Genomic DNA, 21,145 nt, shown 5'->3' with positions numbered 1-21,145 from the left:
ATGGCCACGCACGGAAAGCTGCGCCGGGAGCGGGGGCCGCAGGCCGAGTATGAGACGCAAGTAAAAGGTGAGAGGCTGCGGGGCTCTTCTGGTCCGGTTCCCTGCTGAGGCCCTAAGGCCACGGGAGACCGGAAAAAGTCCCGCTGCCACTGTTCCAGGTCCCCCTATCCTCCAGCGACAGAGGGGAATGTGATAGAGGAGGGAACCTGAGCCCCCCGGCCGCTTCTCTGCACCCTTTTGGCCTCAACTCCCTGCTGTTCTCCCTTGCTTTCCCCGTGCCTTATCTCCTTCCCTCCTTTATCCCTCCATCACTCCCTTCCTTTGGTCTCACTACCCTAATTGGTTCTCCCTGCACCTCACCCAAGGAGCCCGAGGAGAGAAGGGGGCCCCTGGGTGCACCCAGGTGACCCCCAGAAAATGGTATTCTAGCGAGAATGAAATTGAACACTTTGACTTTGCTGAGAGGGGCCAGGTAAAGGAGTCTGGGTACCTAGGCGGATGGCTTTGTCCTCAAACCACTTCAGTCTACAGAGCCCAGTCCCTCTGCCCTCCCTTGGGCACCGGAGTGGCTCAGAGCTGAGGGCCCCTGTCCCTGGGTCAAGCTGGCACAGCGAATCTTGGCCTGAGAGATTCTGGGAGGTTAGCCTCACAGCCTTCTGAAGTGCAGACCTCTTTGGGTGCTGATAAACACTCTGCAAATGGCATGCAAATCAGCTTTGCAAATTCTTCGTTGACAACTTCTGTGGTTTTATTTGGGGGTTTTATTTAGGGCGTGGTAACTCTTACAAAGGAAAGAAGGTAGCATCCAAGCACCAGCAGTTGGGGGCCCTAAAGTTTCCCAGTGTCTTTAGATGTGTGAGCCCCATAGGTCATACTCAATTGCTCTGTTTACGGATGGAAGAAACTGAAGCTGCGAGGAGCAGTGACTTGCTCAGGGTCGTACGGGTCGTACGGCACTGCAGCCCGTAGAAGGCAGAATGAGGTGACCCTTGAAGTTCCTCCCAACCCAGAGATGCAGGTTCCAATATGATCATCAATGCAAGCAATTTCCACCAAAGCGTGCCTGAGTCCGCCCCACCTGAGAGAAGCGGCCTGCCACCCAGGGCCAGCCTGAGGCAACGCCGCAGGGTGAGCCGGCTCTACAGGCCTCACCTTCAGCATTTCTCAGAGGGAGATAACGATTCCCATCCTGCTTTCCCAAAATGTCGTGAGGCTGAATGACTTTGGAAACTCTTCAGTGAGCAAATATCGTTCAGTTGATTGACACTGAAGGACTGAGAATTTGAGTCAGGCCGTCTTTAAGATGTTGCTTACCTGCTGTGGCCCTCCAAAGATTTCAGCTTCTGCTCCCTGCCCCCCACCCGGCCCCCCACCGCCAAAAGAAACTTCCTACCATGCTAGAAAACAGGATCATTGTCTTGACACCCTGAATTATGAAAGGTCAGCATAGTCGTGGTTGGGAGGCCATCTTCTCTTCTGCTTTGCTTGTCAGCAGAAGTGAGACCTAGGCCGTGCTCACAGGAAGTGCTGGTGGGGCCCGAGCAGAGTGGATCCCATCCTTCCCTATGACAGATGTTTTGTATGCATCTCTTTTGCCCCAGGCCCTGGTAATACAGTGCTGAGCAAACGAGAACCAGTCCTTGCCCTCCTCGAGCTCAGAGGCATCTGGTAAATAAGGAAATCACACAATTTCAATTATGACGCTAACCACTATAAAGGGAATGCCGGTTGTCCAGAAAGGGGGTGGGAAGAGGGCCAGTCCTAGTTTGGGGAGAGGTCAGGGAAGGGTTCTCTGATGAGTGCATCTGAACTGGGATCTGAGAGGTGGACAGAGACACAGCCTAAAGGCTGGGGCTTGGCACCAGCTCTTTGTGCTCAGACAGCACCAATTCACAAGTCTTCTACTTGACGCCAGCCAGTGTGCATGTCCGGATTCTGACCGAGGCATGGCTGCCCTGAAGAATTAAGTGAAACGATTTGGCGGGCTGGTCCATTCAGCGCTGTTCAGTTGCCCCCAGGGAGCTGTTGCTCTGGGAAGGTGGAGCAGGTGGAGAAGGTTGGAGCCAGAGGAAGGTGTGGTGAGCTAGAAGGACTCAGACATTTCGTGGAATGAAATGAAATGCACTTTTATTTTAAAAAGTTACCCTGATTCAATGAAGACTTTCCTGATTGCAAGTGGCATGGAACCCACTCCACCTGGCCCGCGGAGCTGGGAGTCAGCCACTGGAGCCCGGCCTCAGACACTGCTTGGCTCTGCCCTGGTCTGCATTGGTTTCACTGTCAGGAACGCCCCCCGCCCCCCCGCTCCTGTTCCCCAGGTTTCCATTTATGTAGCTTGACCCCTCAGTGGAAAAAGAGCACCTGTGCAATAATTCTAGTGAAAGCGTGAGGACTGTGGTCCCTGACCCCATCCCTGAGCCTATGGTGGATAGGGATGGAGGGACCAAGGGACTGGTGATGCCTGCAGCAACATCTGGGGCAGCCGCCGTCAGGGAGAGGGACCCAGGGGCTGAGGATAGGAAGGCGGTGTTCTCCAAAGGGAGACCAGATTCAGATGTGGGGATGCCCAGTGGGCAGAACCCGCTGACGCTGCTGCGCGCTCCACAGCCCCTGGGGAGTCACTGGCAGCACAGAAATCCAAACGGTACTGGCACCGAACTGTTTGCAGTGGAGTCCTCTCAAACAGCCCTCCCAGGTCCTGCCATTTCACGCATCCTCCCAGGCTGGCTCCCTGGTCTGAGCCCTTACTGTCTTCAGCCTGGACTGGTGCAGCAGCTGCCAATGGGGCTGGGCGCTTCCCTCTATCGCCTGACCTCCTCCTGGGCTCCCCATGGCAGCCCCAGGGAGCTGTGGCCCTCTCGCTTCCAGGGCCCCTGTGCATGCTGCCCCCACTGGCCTCTCAGTCTCCCTACTTCCCGTGGCACAGCTAAATCCAGCCACTCTGGCTTCAACCGCCTTCACTGTTCTCTCTGCCTGAACACTCTTGCCCCAGATGTCCCCACGGGCCCCCCATCACTTCCTTCAGTTCTTCTCCAGTGTTACTTGTTCCTGACCACCCTCCTCTAAAATAACCCTCCCCCATCCCTCTGCTCCGATCTGTTCACTGGCTGGCTGTCCCCCCATTCCCATCGCAGCTCCATGAGGGCAGGCACTCGGTCAACCCTCTTTGCCTCTGTAGCTCTGTGTCTAGAATGTAATCGGCATTCTGCCGAATAAAGAAATCAATTAATGTCCCGTCCTAGACACATGGACAGAGATTAATAAGTGGGTGGCCTGCTTGTCAGAGCCAAGAAGGTGACTTACTTACTCACTTATTTAATTTTTTTTTTTTTAGGGGGAGAGAGAAAAACATAGATTTGTTATTCCATTTATTCATGCATGCACTGGTTGATTCCCGTATGTACCCCGACTACTGGGAATCAAACTCGCAACCTTGGTGTATTGGGATCAATGCTCTAACCAACTGAGCTACCTGGCCAGGGCCCAACAGTGACTGACTTACCCAGGAACCCCAGTACCAACCTGAGCACACAGTGGGTGATAAAAGTGTTTGCGGAGGTTGCTTAAGCTTGTCATTCAGGCGGTTCTTTGCTTTAGGTCTGTGTGGGGAAAGCAGCGTTGCCCAATCGAGCCAATGATAGATAAAGTGTCAAAAGCCAGTAGTGTGGGGGCACTGGGTGTGGCTCTGTCTTCTGGGAGGTGGGGCTCAGAGTGCCCTGGGGGTGTGTGATCAGGAGTGGGAACTGGGGACAGAAAACAGACCAACAGACCTATTTCCTCACTCCCTTCACTTCTCAGACCTGATCAGCTCTCCCCAGCCGCTGGCCTTCACTATGGGGCCGCTCTTTGTCACAGTCCACTGCAGGTTTGGCAGAGCACCATAGCTGCCTTGCCCCTGTGCAGCCCTGTGTGTCTGTGTTTGCAGGGAGGGTGCTCTGCCTGGGGTCCTGGACACCCCGGGGACAGGAAGTGGCAGGGGAAGCAATTTGGGGGCTTTCCTGGAACCAGAGAGTTACGGGAAGCCTCCGTGAAAGACGCCTGGCTGGGGCAGCTCTATGTTCTCACCATCACAACTGGTTCCAACTCTGGACCTGTCATGCTCCTTCTCACCCCTAGGCCTTTGCATGGCTCCCCTCTCTCCCTGAAACAGCCTTCCCATTCCTCTTCAACCACTTGGGCCTGGCCGGTTCCCTTTAGCCTCAACCCAGAGAGAGGTCCCTTTCCTCAGAGCTCTCCTGAGCTCAGCTGGACAGCTGAACCCATAACTCCTCCCTGGAGGCCAGTCTCCTTCTTCCTCCTCAGCCCCAGCCCTCACCCTCAGGGTGGACAGGGTGCCCTGCTGCCCAGGCTTGAGCCATGGTTTCCCCACAGAGATGCGCTGGCAGCTGAGCGAGCAATTGCGCTGCCTGGAGCTGCAGGGTGAGCTGCGGCGAGAGCTGCTGCAGGAGCTGGCTGAGTTCATGCGGCGCCGTGCCGAGGTGGAGCTGGAGTACTCCCGTGGCCTGGACAAGCTGGCCGAGCGCTTCTCCAGCCGAGGAGGCCGCCTGGGGAGCAGCCGGGAGCACCAAAGCTTCCGGTAGGTCCTTGTTGGCAGGATGGTCGCAGCAGGGCCCAAGTCCTGCTCCCAGCCTGAGTGCCCCTCTGCCCCCAGAAAGGAGCCGTCCCTCCTGTCATCCTTGCACTGCTGGGCCGTGTTGCTGCAGCAGACGCGGCAGCAGAGCCGGGAGAGCGCGGCCCTCAGCGAGGTGCTGGCCGGTTCGCTGGCCCAGCGCCTGAGTCACATCGCGGAGGATGTGGGCCGCATAGTCAAGAAGGTAAGGCCCTCACCCTGGGTATAGGAGGTGTGGATGGCCTCAGGATCTGTCGAGGGCAGTCTGTGGGTACTCAGTCCAGAGGCATCGGGGCTGGGAGGGTGACGGGAGCTGGATGGGTGCCAGGCAGCAGGGAGGTAGGTAGAGCCTTGAGTGCCAAGCTGAGGTGACCACCCCAGTGTGTGCTGCACTGAAGCAGTGATTTGGTCACACATCCCCTCCTCCCCAGAGTAAGGACCTGGAGCAGCAGCTGCAGGAGGAGCTCCTGGAAGTGGTGTCAGAGCTTCAGACGGTGAGGATGGGGCAGGCCCACCCCGATCAGAGTGAGGCTATTACATTACATCTCACTAAGCCAGGCTCAAGGGAGGCTTGGGTATCCAGGAGAGACCTGGCTTTCAAGGACTGCAAGCACGGCCCTTTCTCCCTGCTCTGGGCACAGGGTTGGTGGGCTAGGTGCTCGTGTGGGACTGCCTGACTCTCAGGTCTGACTACCACATGGGCCAGGAGGAGGAGGAGGGGGAAGCTTGGCTGTGGCCTTGGCCTACAGCACGCCTGCCTGGCCTTGGGCCTCCCTGCAGGCCAAGAAGACGTACCAGGTGTACCACACAGAGAGCATGAATGCCGAGGCCAAGCTCCGGGAGGCTGAGCGGCAGGAGGAGAAGCGGGCTGGCCGGAGTGCTGCTGCTCCCACGGCCACCGCCAGCACCGAGGCAGGGCCCCTCCGCAAGACCTCCCTCAAGAAGGGATCACGGCTGGTGGAGAAGGTGGGCTTGCAGGACATGGGTCTGTCTGTGAAGGCTATAGCTCCTGGCCTTTGTCCCGTCCAGTCCCTGTCCCTCACTGGGGCCTGTGGGAAAGCGGTGCATGGAGGGGGAAGGCTGGGCTGCGGAGGGGAGAGCCACAGACCTCTGGCAAGACCATAAGGGGACGGCCTGGGCCTGGTCCTGGGTAGCCCCACTGGCTCTGGAAGGCGCCCCACGTTGGGGTGGTGCACAGAGAGGTCAGGAGGATGGCGACTGTCTCCCTTGTGCTCCTAGCTGCCTCCCCACCCCCACCCCCCCTGCAGCTGAGCTGATGTGCAAAGAGCGCTGATGCTTCCAAGGCTAGGGGCCTTTCTACCCACCCTCCTTGCCTCATATAATGCTGCGAGGTTTCAGAGGCAAGCAGACATGTAGAATGGGTGATCGGGTGCTAAACAGGGATAAAGAGCATTTGAAGTGGGCCCTGAAGAGAGGGTGAAGAGGGTCGAGGGTGTCAGAAATACCAGGATGTGGAGGAGCCAAGGCGGGAGGAGCTGAGGCAGAACTGGGGTTGCCAGCCTGAGACAGGAGGGTTTGTGCACAGCAGGGTGGGCTGGGTGAGCACATCGGGACTTCTGGCCATGCTGTTTGAGGGGCCTGTGGGACTTCGGGTGTAGCTGTCCACATGGAGAGGACAGGGGAGAAGGAGTGTGGGGTCTGGCCAAGTAGATGACCCTGGTGTACTTGTGTGGTCTTGAGCAGCGTCAGGCCAAGTTCTTGGAGCACAAGCTCAAGTGCACGAAGGCTCGCAATGAGTATCTGCTCAGCCTGGCCAGTGTCAACGCTGCTGTCAGCAACTACTACCTGCATGATGTCTTGGACCTCATGGACGTGAGTGCTGGGTGGGCAGGCCGCGGGGGCCAGTGCCCAGTACACTGGCGCCTGCCCAAGCTGTGTCCTTGCTTTCTCCTCAGTGCTGTGACACAGGGTTCCACTTGGCCCTGGGGCAGGTGCTCCGGAGTTACACAGCTGCCGAGAGCCGCACCCAGGCCTCCCAAATGCAGGGCCTGGGCAGCCTGGAAGAGGCGGTGGAGGCCCTAGATCCTCCAGGGGACAAGGCCAAGGTGCTGGAGGTGCATGCAGTCGCCTTCTGTCCCCCGCTGCGTTTTGACTACCAGCCCCACGAAGGGGATGAGGTGAGGGTCACTGCCCCTGCCCCTTAATGCCCCCAGAATTGACGCCAAGGGCTTTGTGTTGTCTGCCCATCAGGTAAGTCAGTGACTTTCACTTTGCTAAGGAGTTGCCGAAACTCCTGAATGCAGCTTATTTCTCAGACCCTCAGTCAATGGCCTTGAGGCAAATGAGGTCTCCCACTTGCATTTGAAGGAAACAAACTTCTGCAGCTCATTGCAGTTCGTCCAGGGAATGAACACCCCACCCCACCCCCCCCGCCCCGGCAAATATCACAGTGTCGACACCAGGTGGCAGGTGGGCATATAGCTGTCCGTATACTCTTCTTCCAGTTGTTCGGTATGTTTTAGACATTCCATAACACAAACTTGGAGGCAAAGAAACCATACAAGCAGTAAAATGTAACTAGGCATCTTTTTACTTGCCTCTGAGCTGTGTTTTCCTTTACCAGTTTATCCTAATGGGCACTGCGCATGGGCTGGGATTGCCTGGAGCTTTTAGTTATTTTATCTGTACTTCGACCAAAACAATAGTCTACAAACTTAGAGTTAAAACAGTAGTTTACAATGGCACACAGCTATTCTCTGACTCACCCTTTCTGTTCCCAAATTCCACTCCCCAGAAACACCCACTTCCCAGTCTTCTAGTTGCTGCCTCTGGAGCCTCCCTCTGTGGGTTCAAATCATGCGGCAGGCTGCTAGGTGCTTGTCAACTTTCCATAGGCTCTACCGGCTTCCTTCCACGGAGGATCAGGGTTCAGCCGCGCTACCGTCTCCCTGCAGTAGTCCTCGTGGTCCTGGTCCATCACACCAGGCAAGCAGTGCGCTCCCTCTCTTTTTCAGAGCCCTGCTCTGGAGCATATCTAAAAATGTCTGTATTCTTCCCTTGACATTCATTGGTAGTTTAGCTGGATATAGAGTTCAAGGTAGAAAATCAGTTTTCTTTCAGTATTATACGTGAGGGGTCCAATGCCGCTTTATTTCCGCATCTTTGTACATGACCTGTAATTTTTCTGCGTGAAGCTTTCAGGATACTTTCTTTCCCCTTTGTTGTAAAATTTTAGGAAGCTAAAATGCCTTGGGGACTCTTTTTCCTTCGTGATGCTGGGCAAACAGTGAGCCCTGTCAATCTGGAAAGTTGTATCCTTACGTTTTGCCGTTATTATCTCTTTGGTAAATTTCTCCCCTTAATTGTCTCTTCTCTTTCAAGAATTCTTGTAATTGTGGATGGAACTAGGGGGTATTACGCCAAGTGAAATAAGTCAGACCAAGAAAGACAAGTATGATTTCACTTATATGTGGGATCTAAAGAACAAAATAAATGAACAAACAAAGCAGAAACAGACTCATAGATACAGAGAACAGACCGATGGTCGCCAGATGGGAGGGGGGTTGGGGGGCTGGGCGAGAAAGGTGATGGGATTAAGAGGTCCACGCTGGCAGTTACAAAACAGTCACGGAGATGAAAGCACAGCACAGGGAATATAGTCAATAACATTGTAATAACTACGTGTGGTGCCAGGTGGGTACTAGACTTATCAGGGGATCACTTCATAAATTATGTAATTGTCTAACTACTATGTTATACACCTGAAATTAACAAAGTAATGTTAAATGTCAGCTGTAATTGGACGTAAAATAAAGAAGATTTCTTGTAATTAAATGTTGGACCTCATGGGTTAATTCTCTAATTTCCTTATCTTTTCTCTTTCCTATTTCCCATCTTTATGCCTTGTAATTCTGCTTTCTTAGAGATTTCTTCAACGACCTCTTCCAACCCCTTACCGGATTTTTAAAAAATTTACTTTTATACTTCTTGTTTCCAAGTGTTCTTTTTTGTTTTCTAAATTCTTGTAACTCTTTGTTATTGTTTGATGAATACAATATTTTCTCAAATCTTTCCGAAATGTTTATTTTTGTTTTCTTGATGTTTTCTCCATTCCTTGCATTTTCTGTTTTTCTTGCAGTATTTTAAAAAAATTGATTTGAGAGAGGAAGGGAGGGAGAAACAGACAGACAGACACATTGGCTTGCTGTTGCACTTATTTATGCATTTCTTGGTTGATTTTTTAAAAGATTTTATTTATTTGTTTTTAGCGAGAGAAGAAGGAAGGGAGAAAGAGGGGAAGAGAAACATCAACGTGTGGTTGCCTCCCACAAGCCCCCTACTGGGGACCTGGCCCCAGGTGACTGACTGGGAATCGAACTGGCGACCCTTTGGTTCACAGGCTGGCACTCAATCCACTGAGCCACACCAGCCAGGCTTCCTTGGTTGATTCTTGTATGTGCCCTGACGAGGGACTGAATGAACCCACAAAGCTGGCGTATCAGGATGACACTATAACCAATTGAACTACCTGGCCAGGGTCTCTGGCAGTATTTTTTAAAAAAACTTGCTTTGATCTGCATCTTCCATTTTAGAGCTTCCCTTAAATGACTGACTTGGCCATCAGTTCAATTTAAGAGGAGGCATAGAGAGGGGAACCAGATATATGATGTGTATGCGCAGAGCTGATCAACAGTGCCCTTACTCCCAGGGTGGCTGGGCAGGAATTCAGATCATTGCTGCAAGCGAGACACACACCTTGGGGAACCAGGGAAGTGGGTCTCAGGAAAAACTCTAGGACTTGGGCTAGAATCGGGGTGGGGATTGGAGAAAGGCTTGACTCTGGCTTAGATGCTGTCAGGAAGAAAGGGTAACTTTCACTGTGTGTCTTAATAAATCTTATCTGAAAGGCAGGGTGACAGATGAAGGGAGACTAAAGCTGTCAATGATGACGAAACAACAGTCACTCATGAGCTGGAAGAGGGGCAGGTTTGCTTATTTTTGTGGCTTGGACAACGTTTTTGTTTCTGTCTGTGCTCAGACATGATTACAAGGTGGTCTTGTTTCAGTCTTCAGCCATCATGGTCACAAAGGGGCCTTGTCTGACGTTGATTGTCTCTGACATTCCTTATGTTCAATGGGACAGCAGCAAGGCCCAGCTGGGAGTGCTCCAGATGGCGGCGGCTGCTTCACTCTTTCTCATCTATGGGGAGTTTCGTCTCCTTCTTCAGCTGTACCCAGTGTCCCTGAGTCCAGAATTCCTCTGATTTATCTTTTCCAAAGAGTAAATCTCTAGTTTCCTGCTAATTGTGTGAATTTGAGGGCGTGGGTCTTCTAATTTCAGTGCTCCCCATGGTCTAGATAGACTTTTTAAAATCAAGATTTTAAAAATCTGGTTGGTGTGGCTCAGTGGATTGAGTGCCAGCCTGTGAACCAAAGGGTCACTGGTTCAATTCCCAATCAGGGCACATGCCTGGGTTGTGGGCCAGGTCCCCAGCGGGGGTGCGCAAGAGGCAACCACACATTGATGTTTCTCTACCTTTCTTTCTTCCTCCCTTCCCCTCTCTCTAAAAATAAATAAAATTTTTATTTTATTTTATTTTTTAAATCATGTTTATTCTATTACAGTGGTCTCAATTTTTACTCCTTTGCCCTCCTCCACCCATCCCATGCCCACCCCCCACTCCCACAGTCAATTCTCACTCTGTTGTCCATGTCCATAGGTCATTCATACATGTTCTTTGTCTAGTCCCTTCTCCTTCTTTCCACCGTTGTCCTCCTTCCCCATCCCCTCTGGTCACTTTCAGTCTGCTCCATGTTTCCGTGCCTGTGGTTTATTTTGTTCGTTCGTTTATTGTGTTGAGTAGATTCCACTTATAGATGAGATGATATGGTATTTATTTGTCTTTCACCGACTGGCTTATTTCACTTGGCATAATATTCTCCAGTTCCATCCATGTTGTCACAAAAGGTAGGAGTTCCTTCCTTCTTTCTTTCTTTCAAATGCAGATTTTATTTATTTATCCATTTATTTATTTATTTATTTAAATGTCAAAATATATTATAAAATATTAAAAAATTTAAATCCATTCTAAAGTCTCAGCAATTAAAACAATATGACACCAGCACAGAAATAATCAAGTAGATCAATGAAATAAAATGAGTATTCTAGAAACAAACGTATATACCTGTCTAACAATGTAATATATGACTAAATTGATATTTCAAATCAATGGGGAAAATAAGCCTTATTCAACAAATAAGGTGCATGGACCACTAGTACTTGAAGTAAAACAAATATAGAGCGCTATTTCACACATTATACAAAAATTATATAGGTGAGTTAAAAATCGATATGTAAAATCTAAGGAGTTTTAGGAGAAAGTAAAAATAATAGTTTTTCTTACCCTGAAGTAAAATATTCAAATCCAGAAGCTATAAAGTAAAATATTGACAATATGACTATATTAAACATTTAAGACTATACAGTAATATACATATAAGAAATGTTAAAGGACAACTAATAGAATAGGAAGGTATTTGCAACACATCTAAAAAAGGGTTAATAGTTTTGGGGTTTTTTTAGGGAAAAAACTGAACAAACATTTAATCAAAAAATGAATAAAGAATACCAAAAAGTCATTTAAAGCTTTTTAAAAAGAATAGAAATAGGCAAGAAATATAGAAAAACAGGTTTAGTTTCAACAAGTAATAAAGCAACAAAATAACACATCATTGTCAGGATCAGCTTAATAAGTATTAAAAATATTGGTAATATCAAGTATTGGTGACTGTGAAAGGAACTGGGTATCATAGACTCTTTTTCTCCATCTTCTTAAAGCAGTCCCTTTAGCATGTTTTGCAATGCAGGTTTGGTGGAGGTGTATTCTTTTAGCCTTCTTTTGTCTGGGAAACTCCTTATTTCACCTGCCATTGTAATTGAGAGCCTCTCTGGGTAGAGCAGTCTTGGTTGCAGGCCTTTGCTTTTCATGACTTGGAATATTTCTTGCCATTCCCTTCTGGCTTGTAGTGTTTCTGTTGAGGAGTCAGCTGCTAGCCGTACCGGGGCTCCCTTCTATGGTACTACCTGTTTCTCCCTTGCTTCCCTTAGGATTCTCTGTTTGTCTTTGATATTTGCCACTTTCGTGATGATGTGTCTTGGAGTGGGCCTCTTTGGGTTCCTCTTGAATGGGGCCCTCTGTGCTTCCTGGACTTGCGTGACTTTTTCTCTCCTCCAATGAGGGAAGTTTTCCATCATCACTTTTTCAAACAGGTTCTCTATCCCTTGCTCCTCTTCTTCTCCCTCTGGTATCCCTATTATACGGGTATTATTACGTTCCAGGTTGTCCTGCATTTCCCTAAATGCCTCTTTGTGCTTTTTGAGTCTTTTTTCGTTTTCTTGCTCTTTCTGGGAGCTTTTTTCTACCTTATCCTTCAGCTGGCTGATTCAATCCTCTGCTTCATCTAGCCTGCTTTTGATTCCTTCTACTGTGTTCTTCCATTTAGAAACTGTATTCTTCATTTCCTCTTGCCTCTTATTGAGAGTTTCTATGTCCTTTTTCATGCTGATATAGTTTGCAGTAAGTTCCTCGTAGTTTCCCTGTAGTTTTTGGTAATTCTCTCTGAGCTCGCTGAGCTCATCGAACTTCCTTAGAGCCGTTGTTTTGAACTCAATATCTGACAGTTTCCTTGCCTCTATTTCATTTAGTTCTCTTTCTGGGGATTCCTCCTTTCCCTTCAACTGGGGGGGGGGGTGTTTCTTTGTTTTCCCATTATTTGTGAGACTCTTCTTTTTTGCTTCTGCTTCTTAAATTGATCTGTCTTGATTTCCTGACTTTGTGGGGTTAACTTCTATGGTAGGACACTACTGGATTTTTTTTTTCCTGGATCTGCCTCTGATGATGTCAGATGTTGACCCTGAGTGACCTTAGGTAGTCCGTTCAAGACTTCCAGGAATCTACTGTCTGAGGCTGTCTCCTTCAGCTGTTAATCTAGTCCCTCTGCACTCAGGAGGCCGGCTTAGAAACACCACAGGGCAGGGCAGAGTCCCTCCTAGGGGCAGGGTTATTGGGTCCTCTGACAATGCTGCCACTCAGGGGAGTGGTCTGCCTGATCAAGATGGCTGCTGCCGTATGGGGAATGAGTCAGCTCTGGGATCCTGCCGGCTACTGTCTCTGTTCTCTCCCCAAAGCCTCCTTCCCCAGTTTCTCCTCCGGCGTCTCTAGCCCACTCTGCCCCCGTCTTTGTCGGAGGCCAAGGTAAGTGACTGCAAATAAAAATTTGTGCTTTGGCCCTTTAAATGGCTCTTTGCTTCTCCAGCTGCCTGTCTCTGGCAGAGAGCAACCCTGCCACTTTTTGCAGCTGGCTGTTATCTGAATACTTTATGGGCTCTGGTGCTATAGGCTGGAGATGCCCACTTATGGTTTAGACCCCACTTATCTCAGGGGGATCCAACTGGCCATTTCAGTATCCTTCTGGTGCTGCTGTCCATGGGCACCCTGCCTGCCTTCTCGAGTCTCTACCGCACTCCTTACCAGTTAGATTGTGCTAAAGCTGACTTTTCTGTCTGTCTGAGGTTATAAGGCTCCTCTCTCACTATTGTTCAGTTGTTTGTTCCAGGTGATTTCTCCCCAATTTAGTTGTAATTCTAGATTGGTCCTGGGAGGAGGTCAGTGTGACTTCCACTCACTCCTCTGCCATCTCAATTCTCTAAAAATCTTTTTTTTAAAAAAAAGATTTACCATTTTTAAGCAGTTTAGTGACATTAAGCACACTATGACCAACGTCCATCTCCAGAACTTTTCATCTTCCCAAACTGAAACTCTGTTCCCATTAGACACTTAACCCCTCATTCTCCCTCCCCTAGCCCTTGGCACCAAGCACCAAGGATCCTATTTTCCGTCTCTATGAATTTGACTAGTCCATGGACCTCATACCTGTGGAATCATACGTTATTTGTCTTGCTGTGACTGGTTTATTTCACTTAGCATAATGTCCTCAGGGTTCATCCATATTCAGACATGTATCAGAATTTTCTTCCTTTCTAAGGTTGAATAATATTCCATTGTATGGAGAGACCATGTTTTGCTTATCTATTCCTCCATCGGTGGACTCTTGGGTTGCTTTCACTTTTTAAATTTTTTTATTGATTGATTTGAGAGAGACAGGAAAGGTGGGGGAGACAGAGATTTGTTGTTTCACTTATTTATGCATTCATTGGTTGATTTTTGTATGTGCCCTGACCAAGGATCGAACCTGCAACCTTGGTGTATTGGGAAGACGCTCTAACCAATTGAGCTACTTGGCCAGGGCTGCTTCCATCTTTTGATTACTATGAATACTGCTGCTATGAATACAAGTACACAAACATCTCTTCTAGACCCTGCTTCCAATTCTCTTGGGTAGATACTCTGAAGTGGAATTGCCAGATCATGTGACAAGTCTGTGTGTAATTTTTTTAGGAACTGTGGTATAATTTCCTAGATAGACTTTTAGCCAGTCCCCTGCACCTGGAAGGCACCCACTGCCTCCATATTCTAAGCTTTTCTGGGGTCAGCAGCCTGCTTTGACTGGCTACTGTCTGGGCTTTGTTGAGTCAGATACTCTGGTCTCCATCCTCCACAAGTCTGTTGACATCTCTTGTGTGTTGTCATCTCCTCCCCTCTTCCCGGTGTCCCTGTGACTTATGCCTTCATGCATCCCTTTATGGCAGGGCTTGGGGGAGCAGAGAACAGGGTGTGTTTAGCCTGTCATGGATAAGTGAAGTCCTCACCCTCCATTTGAACTTTATGTCAGAGTTTTCTGGATGTTTACATATTCAAGAGAGGAATTCTTCACTTCCTAAAGCTTTCTTCTCCCACCCCCGACTATGCTCATGGGAATCTATTTCTGCCTGATTAGAGCAAGCAGTTGTTCTGCCCTTTTCTCTCCCCAGGAGAGGAGTGGCTGAGACTTCCATCTTCTGACTCAGACCCCAGCCTTCCTGACCGTTAAAAAACAATAATTAAGTAGTCACTGCCATCCCCCTCCCCAGCTCCTGGTACGCCTGTCTCTATAGATTTGCTTCTTCTGGACATTTTATATAAACAGGCTCTTACAATGTATGGCCTTTCATGTCTGGCTTCTTTCACTCAAGTGAATGTCTTCAAGGATCACCCACATCGTAGCATGGAGTAGGCAGAACTTCATTCATTTTTGTGGCTGTATAATATTCTTTTGTGTGGACACACCACATTTGCTTATCTATTCATCAGCTGCTGGACACTTGGGTCGCTGTCACCTTTGGGCTATTATGAGGGTGCTGCCATGAGTGTCTGTGCACAAAGTTGGGTGTGTATGGTTGTGCTCCCCTCTCTTGGGGCAGTGCCCTTACCATTGTTCAGAACCAGATGTTTGAAGCATCAAGGCCTGGTGGTCCTGTACATCAGGCAGTGGAAATGTGCTCAGTTCCCTCATGCCCTGGAGACCTTGGTGTCCGCTGCCCAGCCCCACTCCCACTCCCACGTTTGAGCCCTCAGTTCCTTGGACGCTGCCCTTTGCAGGTGGCTGAGATCCGGGTTGAGGTGGAGCTGCGGGACGAGATTTTACCCAGAGCCCAGAATATCCAGAGCCGCCTAGACCGACAGACAATAGAGACAGAGGAGGTATGAGTGGTCTGGCCTGGGGTGGGAGCAGGGACTTGGAGACACTGAGCCAGGTAGCCATGGCCTCCCCTTCCCCTTTCTTCAGAGTTGGACTTCTTGTCCCTTGCCTGTCCCCCACTTTTTCCTGCCCTGCACTTCCTGTCTTCTCCCCAGGTGAACAAGACACTGAAGGCTACACTGCAGGCCCTGCTGGAGGTGGTGGCATTGGAAGATGGGGAAGTGCTCGATTCCTTCCAGGCCTGTCCCTCCACCGAGTCCCTCAAGTCTACCAACTCGGACCCAGGTGCTCGGCAGGCTGGCCGGAGGCGGGGCCAGCAGCAGGAGACTGAGACCTTCTACATCACGGTGGGGAGGGCTGGGCTAGGGGGCAGGGGTGGGGTGTGGGGAGGGCCCAAAGCTGGGACTAAAGCTTCGGGCTTTTGCTGGGGCTTCCCAGAAGCTACAGGAGTATCTGAGTGGACGGAGCATCCTTGCCAAGCTACAGGCCAAGCATGAGAAACTGCAGGAGGCCATTCAGCGAGGTGGGCCCCAGTCTTGCTCCCCTTGGTCCCCTGCACTCCATCCCAAGGACCAGGAGCAGCACCTGCCCTTGGGTCTCCTGCCTCGGAACCCCGCCCAGCCCATGCTCCTCTCTGCCCAGAGAGGAGGTTGGTCGGTGGGACAAAAATAATCCAGCAAAGGTCCTGGCCTCTGTTGTGCCCTTGTCCCTGTCCCTTGGCCTTTAGGCCGCGCCTTTCTCTCCGGGGTACGTTGCGAATCTCCGGGCCTGAGAGGCACACCAATGTTTTCCGTCCCCCAGGTGACAAGGAGGAACGGGAGGTGTCATGGTGAGTCCTTCATGAGGGGCTGGTTTGTTTTGAGGAGCTGGGATTCTGCGTGGGTCAAACTGTGACGTTCGCACCTCCCTTCTCCTTGGGGCCCAGCTCTGCTCTCATCCCTCTGTGGCCTCGATTTCCCGCGTTTCCCAGTGGGTTCTGAAATAACTTGCAAGCTCCAGGGCCCTGTTCGGTTGGGCTGGGGGTTGGGGCATCCCCTATTCTCCATGCCCGCAACCCTCAGAGCCAGCTTCCACTCACTACAGGGCCCAGTATACACAGAGAAAGTTCCAGAAGAGCCGCCACTCCCGCCCCAACTCCCAGTATAACCAGAAACTCTTTGGGGGAGACATGGAGAAGTTTATCCAGGTACTTGCTTTGCTTCACGCTCCAACTAAATGCAGGCCCTCCTCCTGCATTCTGGTCTCTCTCCAGCCCAGAGCCACCTCTGTGGCCTGGCTGCCGTGACCCCAGAGTCCTTCATTGCCAACCACCTTTCCTGGGTGGGCCTTTGCCAGGCCTCCGCTGCTCGAAGGGGATGTCCTTAAGTAGTAAGAGGCATCTCCAGGAAGCCTCGGGCAGCATCTGTTATTTGCCATGATGTGATTATGCATGGAAACATTCAAAAGAGTCAACAGACTATTTAAAAGAACAAATTTGAGTTTTGCAATGTTACTTGATTCGCGGTCAACATACAGAATTGGATGACATTTTCACATGCCAGCAGTAAACAGTTAACAAGTAGAATGTGAGGCTCTGCCTGAAACGGCACCAAGGACGTGAGACACCTGGGAGTGAGTCTGGCGAGCGCATGCTGGGCCTCGGTGCCCACAGCCGTAATGCATTGTTAAGAGAAAATAAAAGCGAGCAGAGGACGAGGTGGGATTTGCTGTGTCCAGAGAGAAGTGAACACTCTCTCTGTCCCCAGAGCTCAGGCCAGCCCGTGCCCCTGGTGGTGGAGAGCTGTATCCGCTTCATTAACCTCAACGGTAAGCCTGGCACCCAGGACCTGGCACCCATCTAGAGGGGGTGGGGAGAGGACTCAGTGCCCACTGCCTCTTTGTCCTCCTACAGGCCTACAGCATGAGGGCATCTTCCGAGTGTCGGGTGCCCAGCCCCGGGTCTCAGAGATCCGCGACGCTTTCGAGAGAGGTGGAGACAGGCAGGGTAGGGTGGTGGTGGGGGGCTGGCTAGAATGTGTGTGACCGACCTTCTTGCACCCTGTGCTGTCCTCAGGGGAGGACCCACTGGTGGAAGGCTGCACGGCCCACGATCTGGACTCCGTGGCAGGAGTGCTGAAACTCTACTTTCGGAGCCTGGATCCCCCACTCTTCCCCTCGGACCTGTTCAGAGAGCTTCTGGCCTCTGCTGGTGAGGCCGGGGCCTGAGGTCGGCTGCGTGGGAGGGGCCAATCCCCAGTGGCTGTGTCCCCGCTCATGGGCTTCTTTCCTCTTTGGGGTGGTGGCCTTGGCCACAGAGCTGGAGGCCATGGAAGAGCGGGTGGAGCTTGTGAGCTGCCTCCTGGCCCAGCTGCCGGGACCGGTGTTGGTGGTCCTGCGTTACCTCTTCACCTTCCTCAACCAGTGAGTGCTTCTGAGGAGGCAACAGCGGCTGACTGGGGGGGAGGGGGGAGGGTGCTGGGGACACTGGGCATGGAGTTCCCTGCTTGTGACTTGCATGTGCCCCCAGCCTGGCCCAGTATAGCGACGAGAACATGATGGACCCATACAACCTGGCCGTGTGCTTCGGGCCGACACTGCTGCCCGTTCCCGCTGGGCAGGACCCTGTGGCCTTGCAGGGCAGGGTGAACCAGCTGGTGCAGACGCTCATCGTGCAGCCCACTCGGGTTTTCCCATCCCTGGCCCTACTGCCAGGCCCTGTCTACGAGAAGTGCATGGCGCCGCCTTCTGCCAGCTGCCTGGGGTATGCTCTTTGTGCTGCCTGGAGGGGGGCAGCATCCAGCCAAGGGGAGCCCCCTCAAACCACCCATCTTCCTCCCTCTGCTCTGGACTTCAGGGACACCCAGGTGGAGGGCCTGGCAGGGGAGAACGAGCTGGAGCTAGAAGCTGGGACCCCGGCCCAGGAAGAAGGTGAGGGTGTCAGGAAGGAGGACCGTACCCTGTCCCTACCCTAGATGCCCACTTCACCCCTCCCACTGAGATCCCCTCTTCTTCCCAGTGCCGGAGGGGATTGTGGAGGCTGTTGCCTGCTTTGCCTACACGGGCCGCACAGCCAAGGAGCTGAGCTTCCAGCGTGGGGATGTGCTGCGGCTGCATGAGCGGGCCTCAGGCGACTGGTGGTGGGGCGAGTACGCCGGCACTCGGGGACTCATTCCCCACAAGTACATCACATTGCCTGGGGGGTAAGTGAGTGCCATGCTCCCAGGAGGCTCTCCACAGCTTCCCTTCAACCCAGGTCTTGGCCCTGCCCTACCCCAAGTCCCAGATTCTGTAGGCTTTCTGTGTGCCTTTCTGGCTACTTCTGGCTGGCACTGAGGCACAAAGCCTGCTGCCCTCCCCCAGCGCCCTAAACAGGCCACCTTTCTGACCACAGAGCAGAGAAGCACTCGGTGGGCCAGGGGCTGCAGGCTGCAGGGGAGCAGCTGAGCAGTCCAGAAGGCCTCCCGGCCATGGAGTTTGTCCATCGGTGAGCAAAGGGAATTCGGCCCCTCGGGAAGACCTGTTCTGGTGGCCTCACTTGCCCACCCGCACCTGAACCCTGCTGGGGGGCGGCAAGCCTGTCCCAGAGAGCGGGCCATGAGCAGGCTGGAGGGGGCGCGGGTCAGGTTTTGGTCACACGGAGAGGGGCCCGGTTGGGGGAGCGTTGCCTGGGTGAGGGACGTCAACGGAAGGTAGAATGGACCCTCCGGGTCAACTTCACTGTCTTTTTCCCTTGGGCACACCCCGAGATGGGAGGAGCCACTGCCAGTTTAGTACAGGGACTTCCCAGGGCCCCTGCCAGGCTCACTGTCTGTGCCCTGCAGGCCAGAGCCATGTACCTCACCTGGGGGCCCTTCTGGGCACAGACGGCACTGCTTGGTCCCAACCTCCCCAGAGCGACACGTGGAGGTGGATAAGGTGAGAGCGGGGACTTGGCTGAGTGGCAGGTGGGGAGCACGTCTCCTGGGGTGTCTCCGCCTCCCCTTATGAACCAGATTCTTCCCTCTGGAGGTTTGAGTCTGCCCTTCCTGGCCTCAGACTGGCTGCCTGAGGCCAACAGAAAAAGGGACAGGCCAGCAAGGGTATAAGTTTAAGGGGAAGGACGGGCCCAGCGGCAGAGGATGGGGGAACATGGAGGCTCATGCGTTTGGGCTTTATGGTTGGTTGAGTGGGAAGTGGCGAGTGGTATGGACCACGGGCTATTGGGCAGGCTGCAAGGCTGGAATCTGGAGCAAGGCTAGGTGACAGATGGTGACATGGCAGGAGCTTGGTGGGCCAAGGAGGATGAAAGGGACAGATGGAGGAGAGGCTGGAGGGGGTAGCTGGCTGGGGAGCTGAGCAGAGCAGTGGCGCTCTCAGGACGAGGGAGTGGACGCCGTGTGCGGCCGGCAAGGTGTGCAGCCCGGGGAGCCCCCGCTCCCCGCTGTCTGATGAGCCCATCTTGACCCCTGATGGGTGCTTCCTGCTCCCAGCTGAGAGAGAGGCCCGAGGGACAGTCTGAGCTCAAGGAAAGAGCTGGAGAACACACTGTATCCTAGGGGTAGCCCAGTGGCCAGGCCTGGGAGCCCAGGGAGAGGAGGACGAGTTGGACCACCAGGCGGGAGGGCTGGGGCAGGGCAGCTGAGACACTGGGGGGAGGCAGGCGGCAGATAGGGCGAGGCGAGGTGCAGGCGGATGCTGACCTTGCGAGGTCCTGCACGCTGGTGGCCCCCCGAGGTCATGTGGGAGGTCTCAGCCAGGGAAAGAGCGGGCATAAGAAGAGAGGCAGCCAGGGCCCAGCCAGAGGTTCCCCCACAGCGAGACTGGGCTGAAGATTGGTGCCCCTAACGGAGGTTGTGAGAATCACGCCATAAGTAGCAGAAGGTGAACTGGGCAAGGGAGAAGGAACAGCAGCTGTGGGCCCCTACAGAGGAAGGGCCTGGTGACAGGTCGGTGGCCGATGACTTTGTTTTTGGGGTGGGGAGTTCTGGTGGAAGCTTGGGCAGCAGAGGGTAGGAGGGCTTCATTCCTGGGTTAGTTGTCATCACACTGACCTGGGGGTAGGGAGGGTGGCTGGGCCGTGGGGGACAGTCTCACCATACGCCCCGCTTCTCTCACCTCTCCGCCAGGCTGTGGCACAGACCATGGACTCGGTGTTTAAGGAGCTCTTGGGAAAAACTGCTGTCCGCCAGGGTCTTGGGCCAACCTCCACCAACTCTCCCAGCCCCGGACCCCGCAGCCTGAAGCCTGTAGGCTGCAGTCGCGGCGGCAAGAACAAAGCCTTCTCCCGCAGCGCCGGGGCCCCGGTCTCACCCTCAGCGTCCCATCCGCAGGGCATGGACTCACCCCTCAAGCCACACTGAGGTGCTGCTGGCTCCTCAGCAGGCCCCCTGCCACCCTAGGGGATCGCCGGCAAGACTCTTCGCCCTTCCCAGGCCCTTTGCTTCTCCCCGGCCCTGTCCGGCAAGCACTGAGCACCTGCTCCTGACCCTTTGCAGAGAGAAGGACGTGGCTGCCCAATCATGCCCCTGCCTGCCCCAGCCCTGGCTTAGGCCCTTTTGGGAGGCAGCCAAAGAGGGAGGCTGGGGGCAGGCCCCTCCCCAGCTTTTCTGTGAGGGCTGTTGGGTGGTGTGTGCCCTTGCTCAGATGAGCACGCCCATCGGTGCCCAGGCCCTTCTCTGCTTCAGCTGAGGACGTGAGACTGGCAGGGGTTGGCAGCCATCCATAAAGACTGTGCATTGCCTCCCCAACACGAACCAGTTCTCTTGTGTTGGTGGACTGGGCAGGTGGGTACAGGGCCAACCCCCCCGGTACCCTCACTGCTTGAGGCCAGATGCCAGGGCGCTCAACAAAGGCAGAAGGTTGGGCAGCTGGAACAGCCTCTGCAGGGGTGGGGGAGACTTGGCATAGGGCTCTGTGAGTTGGGAACTTGTATATTTGAAGGCTCAGTCACCTGCCTCTTGGGTTCCAGAGTCATACATG

General features: G+C 52.9%; 1 protein-coding gene across 3 annotated transcripts; it reads left to right on the top strand.

Moving 5' to 3' along the window:
* ARHGAP4 (Rho GTPase activating protein 4) lies at window positions 1–21,030 on the top strand. 3 transcript variants are annotated; one of them, XM_054578151.1, is made up of 22 exons: window positions 1–67; window positions 4,372–4,576; window positions 4,652–4,814; window positions 5,041–5,103; window positions 5,390–5,575; window positions 6,314–6,442; window positions 6,526–6,747; window positions 15,109–15,210; window positions 15,364–15,555; window positions 15,647–15,731; window positions 16,010–16,037; window positions 16,292–16,394; window positions 16,954–17,014; window positions 17,100–17,177; window positions 17,262–17,396; window positions 17,503–17,608; window positions 17,715–17,948; window positions 18,042–18,115; window positions 18,204–18,387; window positions 18,579–18,671; window positions 19,009–19,102; window positions 20,293–21,030. In XM_054578151.1, the coding sequence occupies exons 1-22, from the start codon at window positions 1–3 to the stop codon at window positions 20,524–20,526; spliced, it is 2,838 nt and encodes a 945-aa protein (XP_054434126.1). In that variant the 3' UTR covers window positions 20,527–21,030. The 3 variants fall into 3 exon arrangements, with proteins under 3 accessions (XP_054434126.1, XP_054434128.1, XP_054434127.1); XM_054578153.1 differs by lacking the exon at window positions 17,715–17,948; XM_054578152.1 differs by lacking the exon at window positions 18,579–18,671.
* The last annotated feature ends 115 nt before the right edge of the window (window positions 21,031–21,145 follow it).

This window comes from Pteronotus mesoamericanus, unplaced genomic scaffold (genome assembly GCF_021234165.1).
Source record: "Pteronotus mesoamericanus isolate MK-2021 breed Mesoamerican mustached bat unplaced genomic scaffold, CSHL_Meso_final contig_493, whole genome shotgun sequence".
Taxonomy (NCBI): domain Eukaryota; kingdom Metazoa; phylum Chordata; class Mammalia; order Chiroptera; family Mormoopidae; genus Pteronotus; species Pteronotus mesoamericanus.
This window is presented reverse-complemented; position numbering and strand designations above follow the sequence as displayed.

Bases quoted from the DNA above. Each gene is read 5' to 3' on its own strand.
- ARHGAP4 (XM_054578151.1), top strand. From the start codon at position 1: ATGGCCACGCACGGAAAGCTGCGCCGGGAGCGGGGGCCGCAGGCCGAG. The intron at 5,576-6,313 runs GTGGGCTTGCAG...GGTCTTGAGCAG, and splicing joins GATCACGGCTGGTGGAGAAG to CGTCAGGCCAAGTTCTTGGA. The intron at 15,556-15,646 runs GTGGGGAGGGCT...GGGGCTTCCCAG, and splicing joins CTGAGACCTTCTACATCACG to AAGCTACAGGAGTATCTGAG.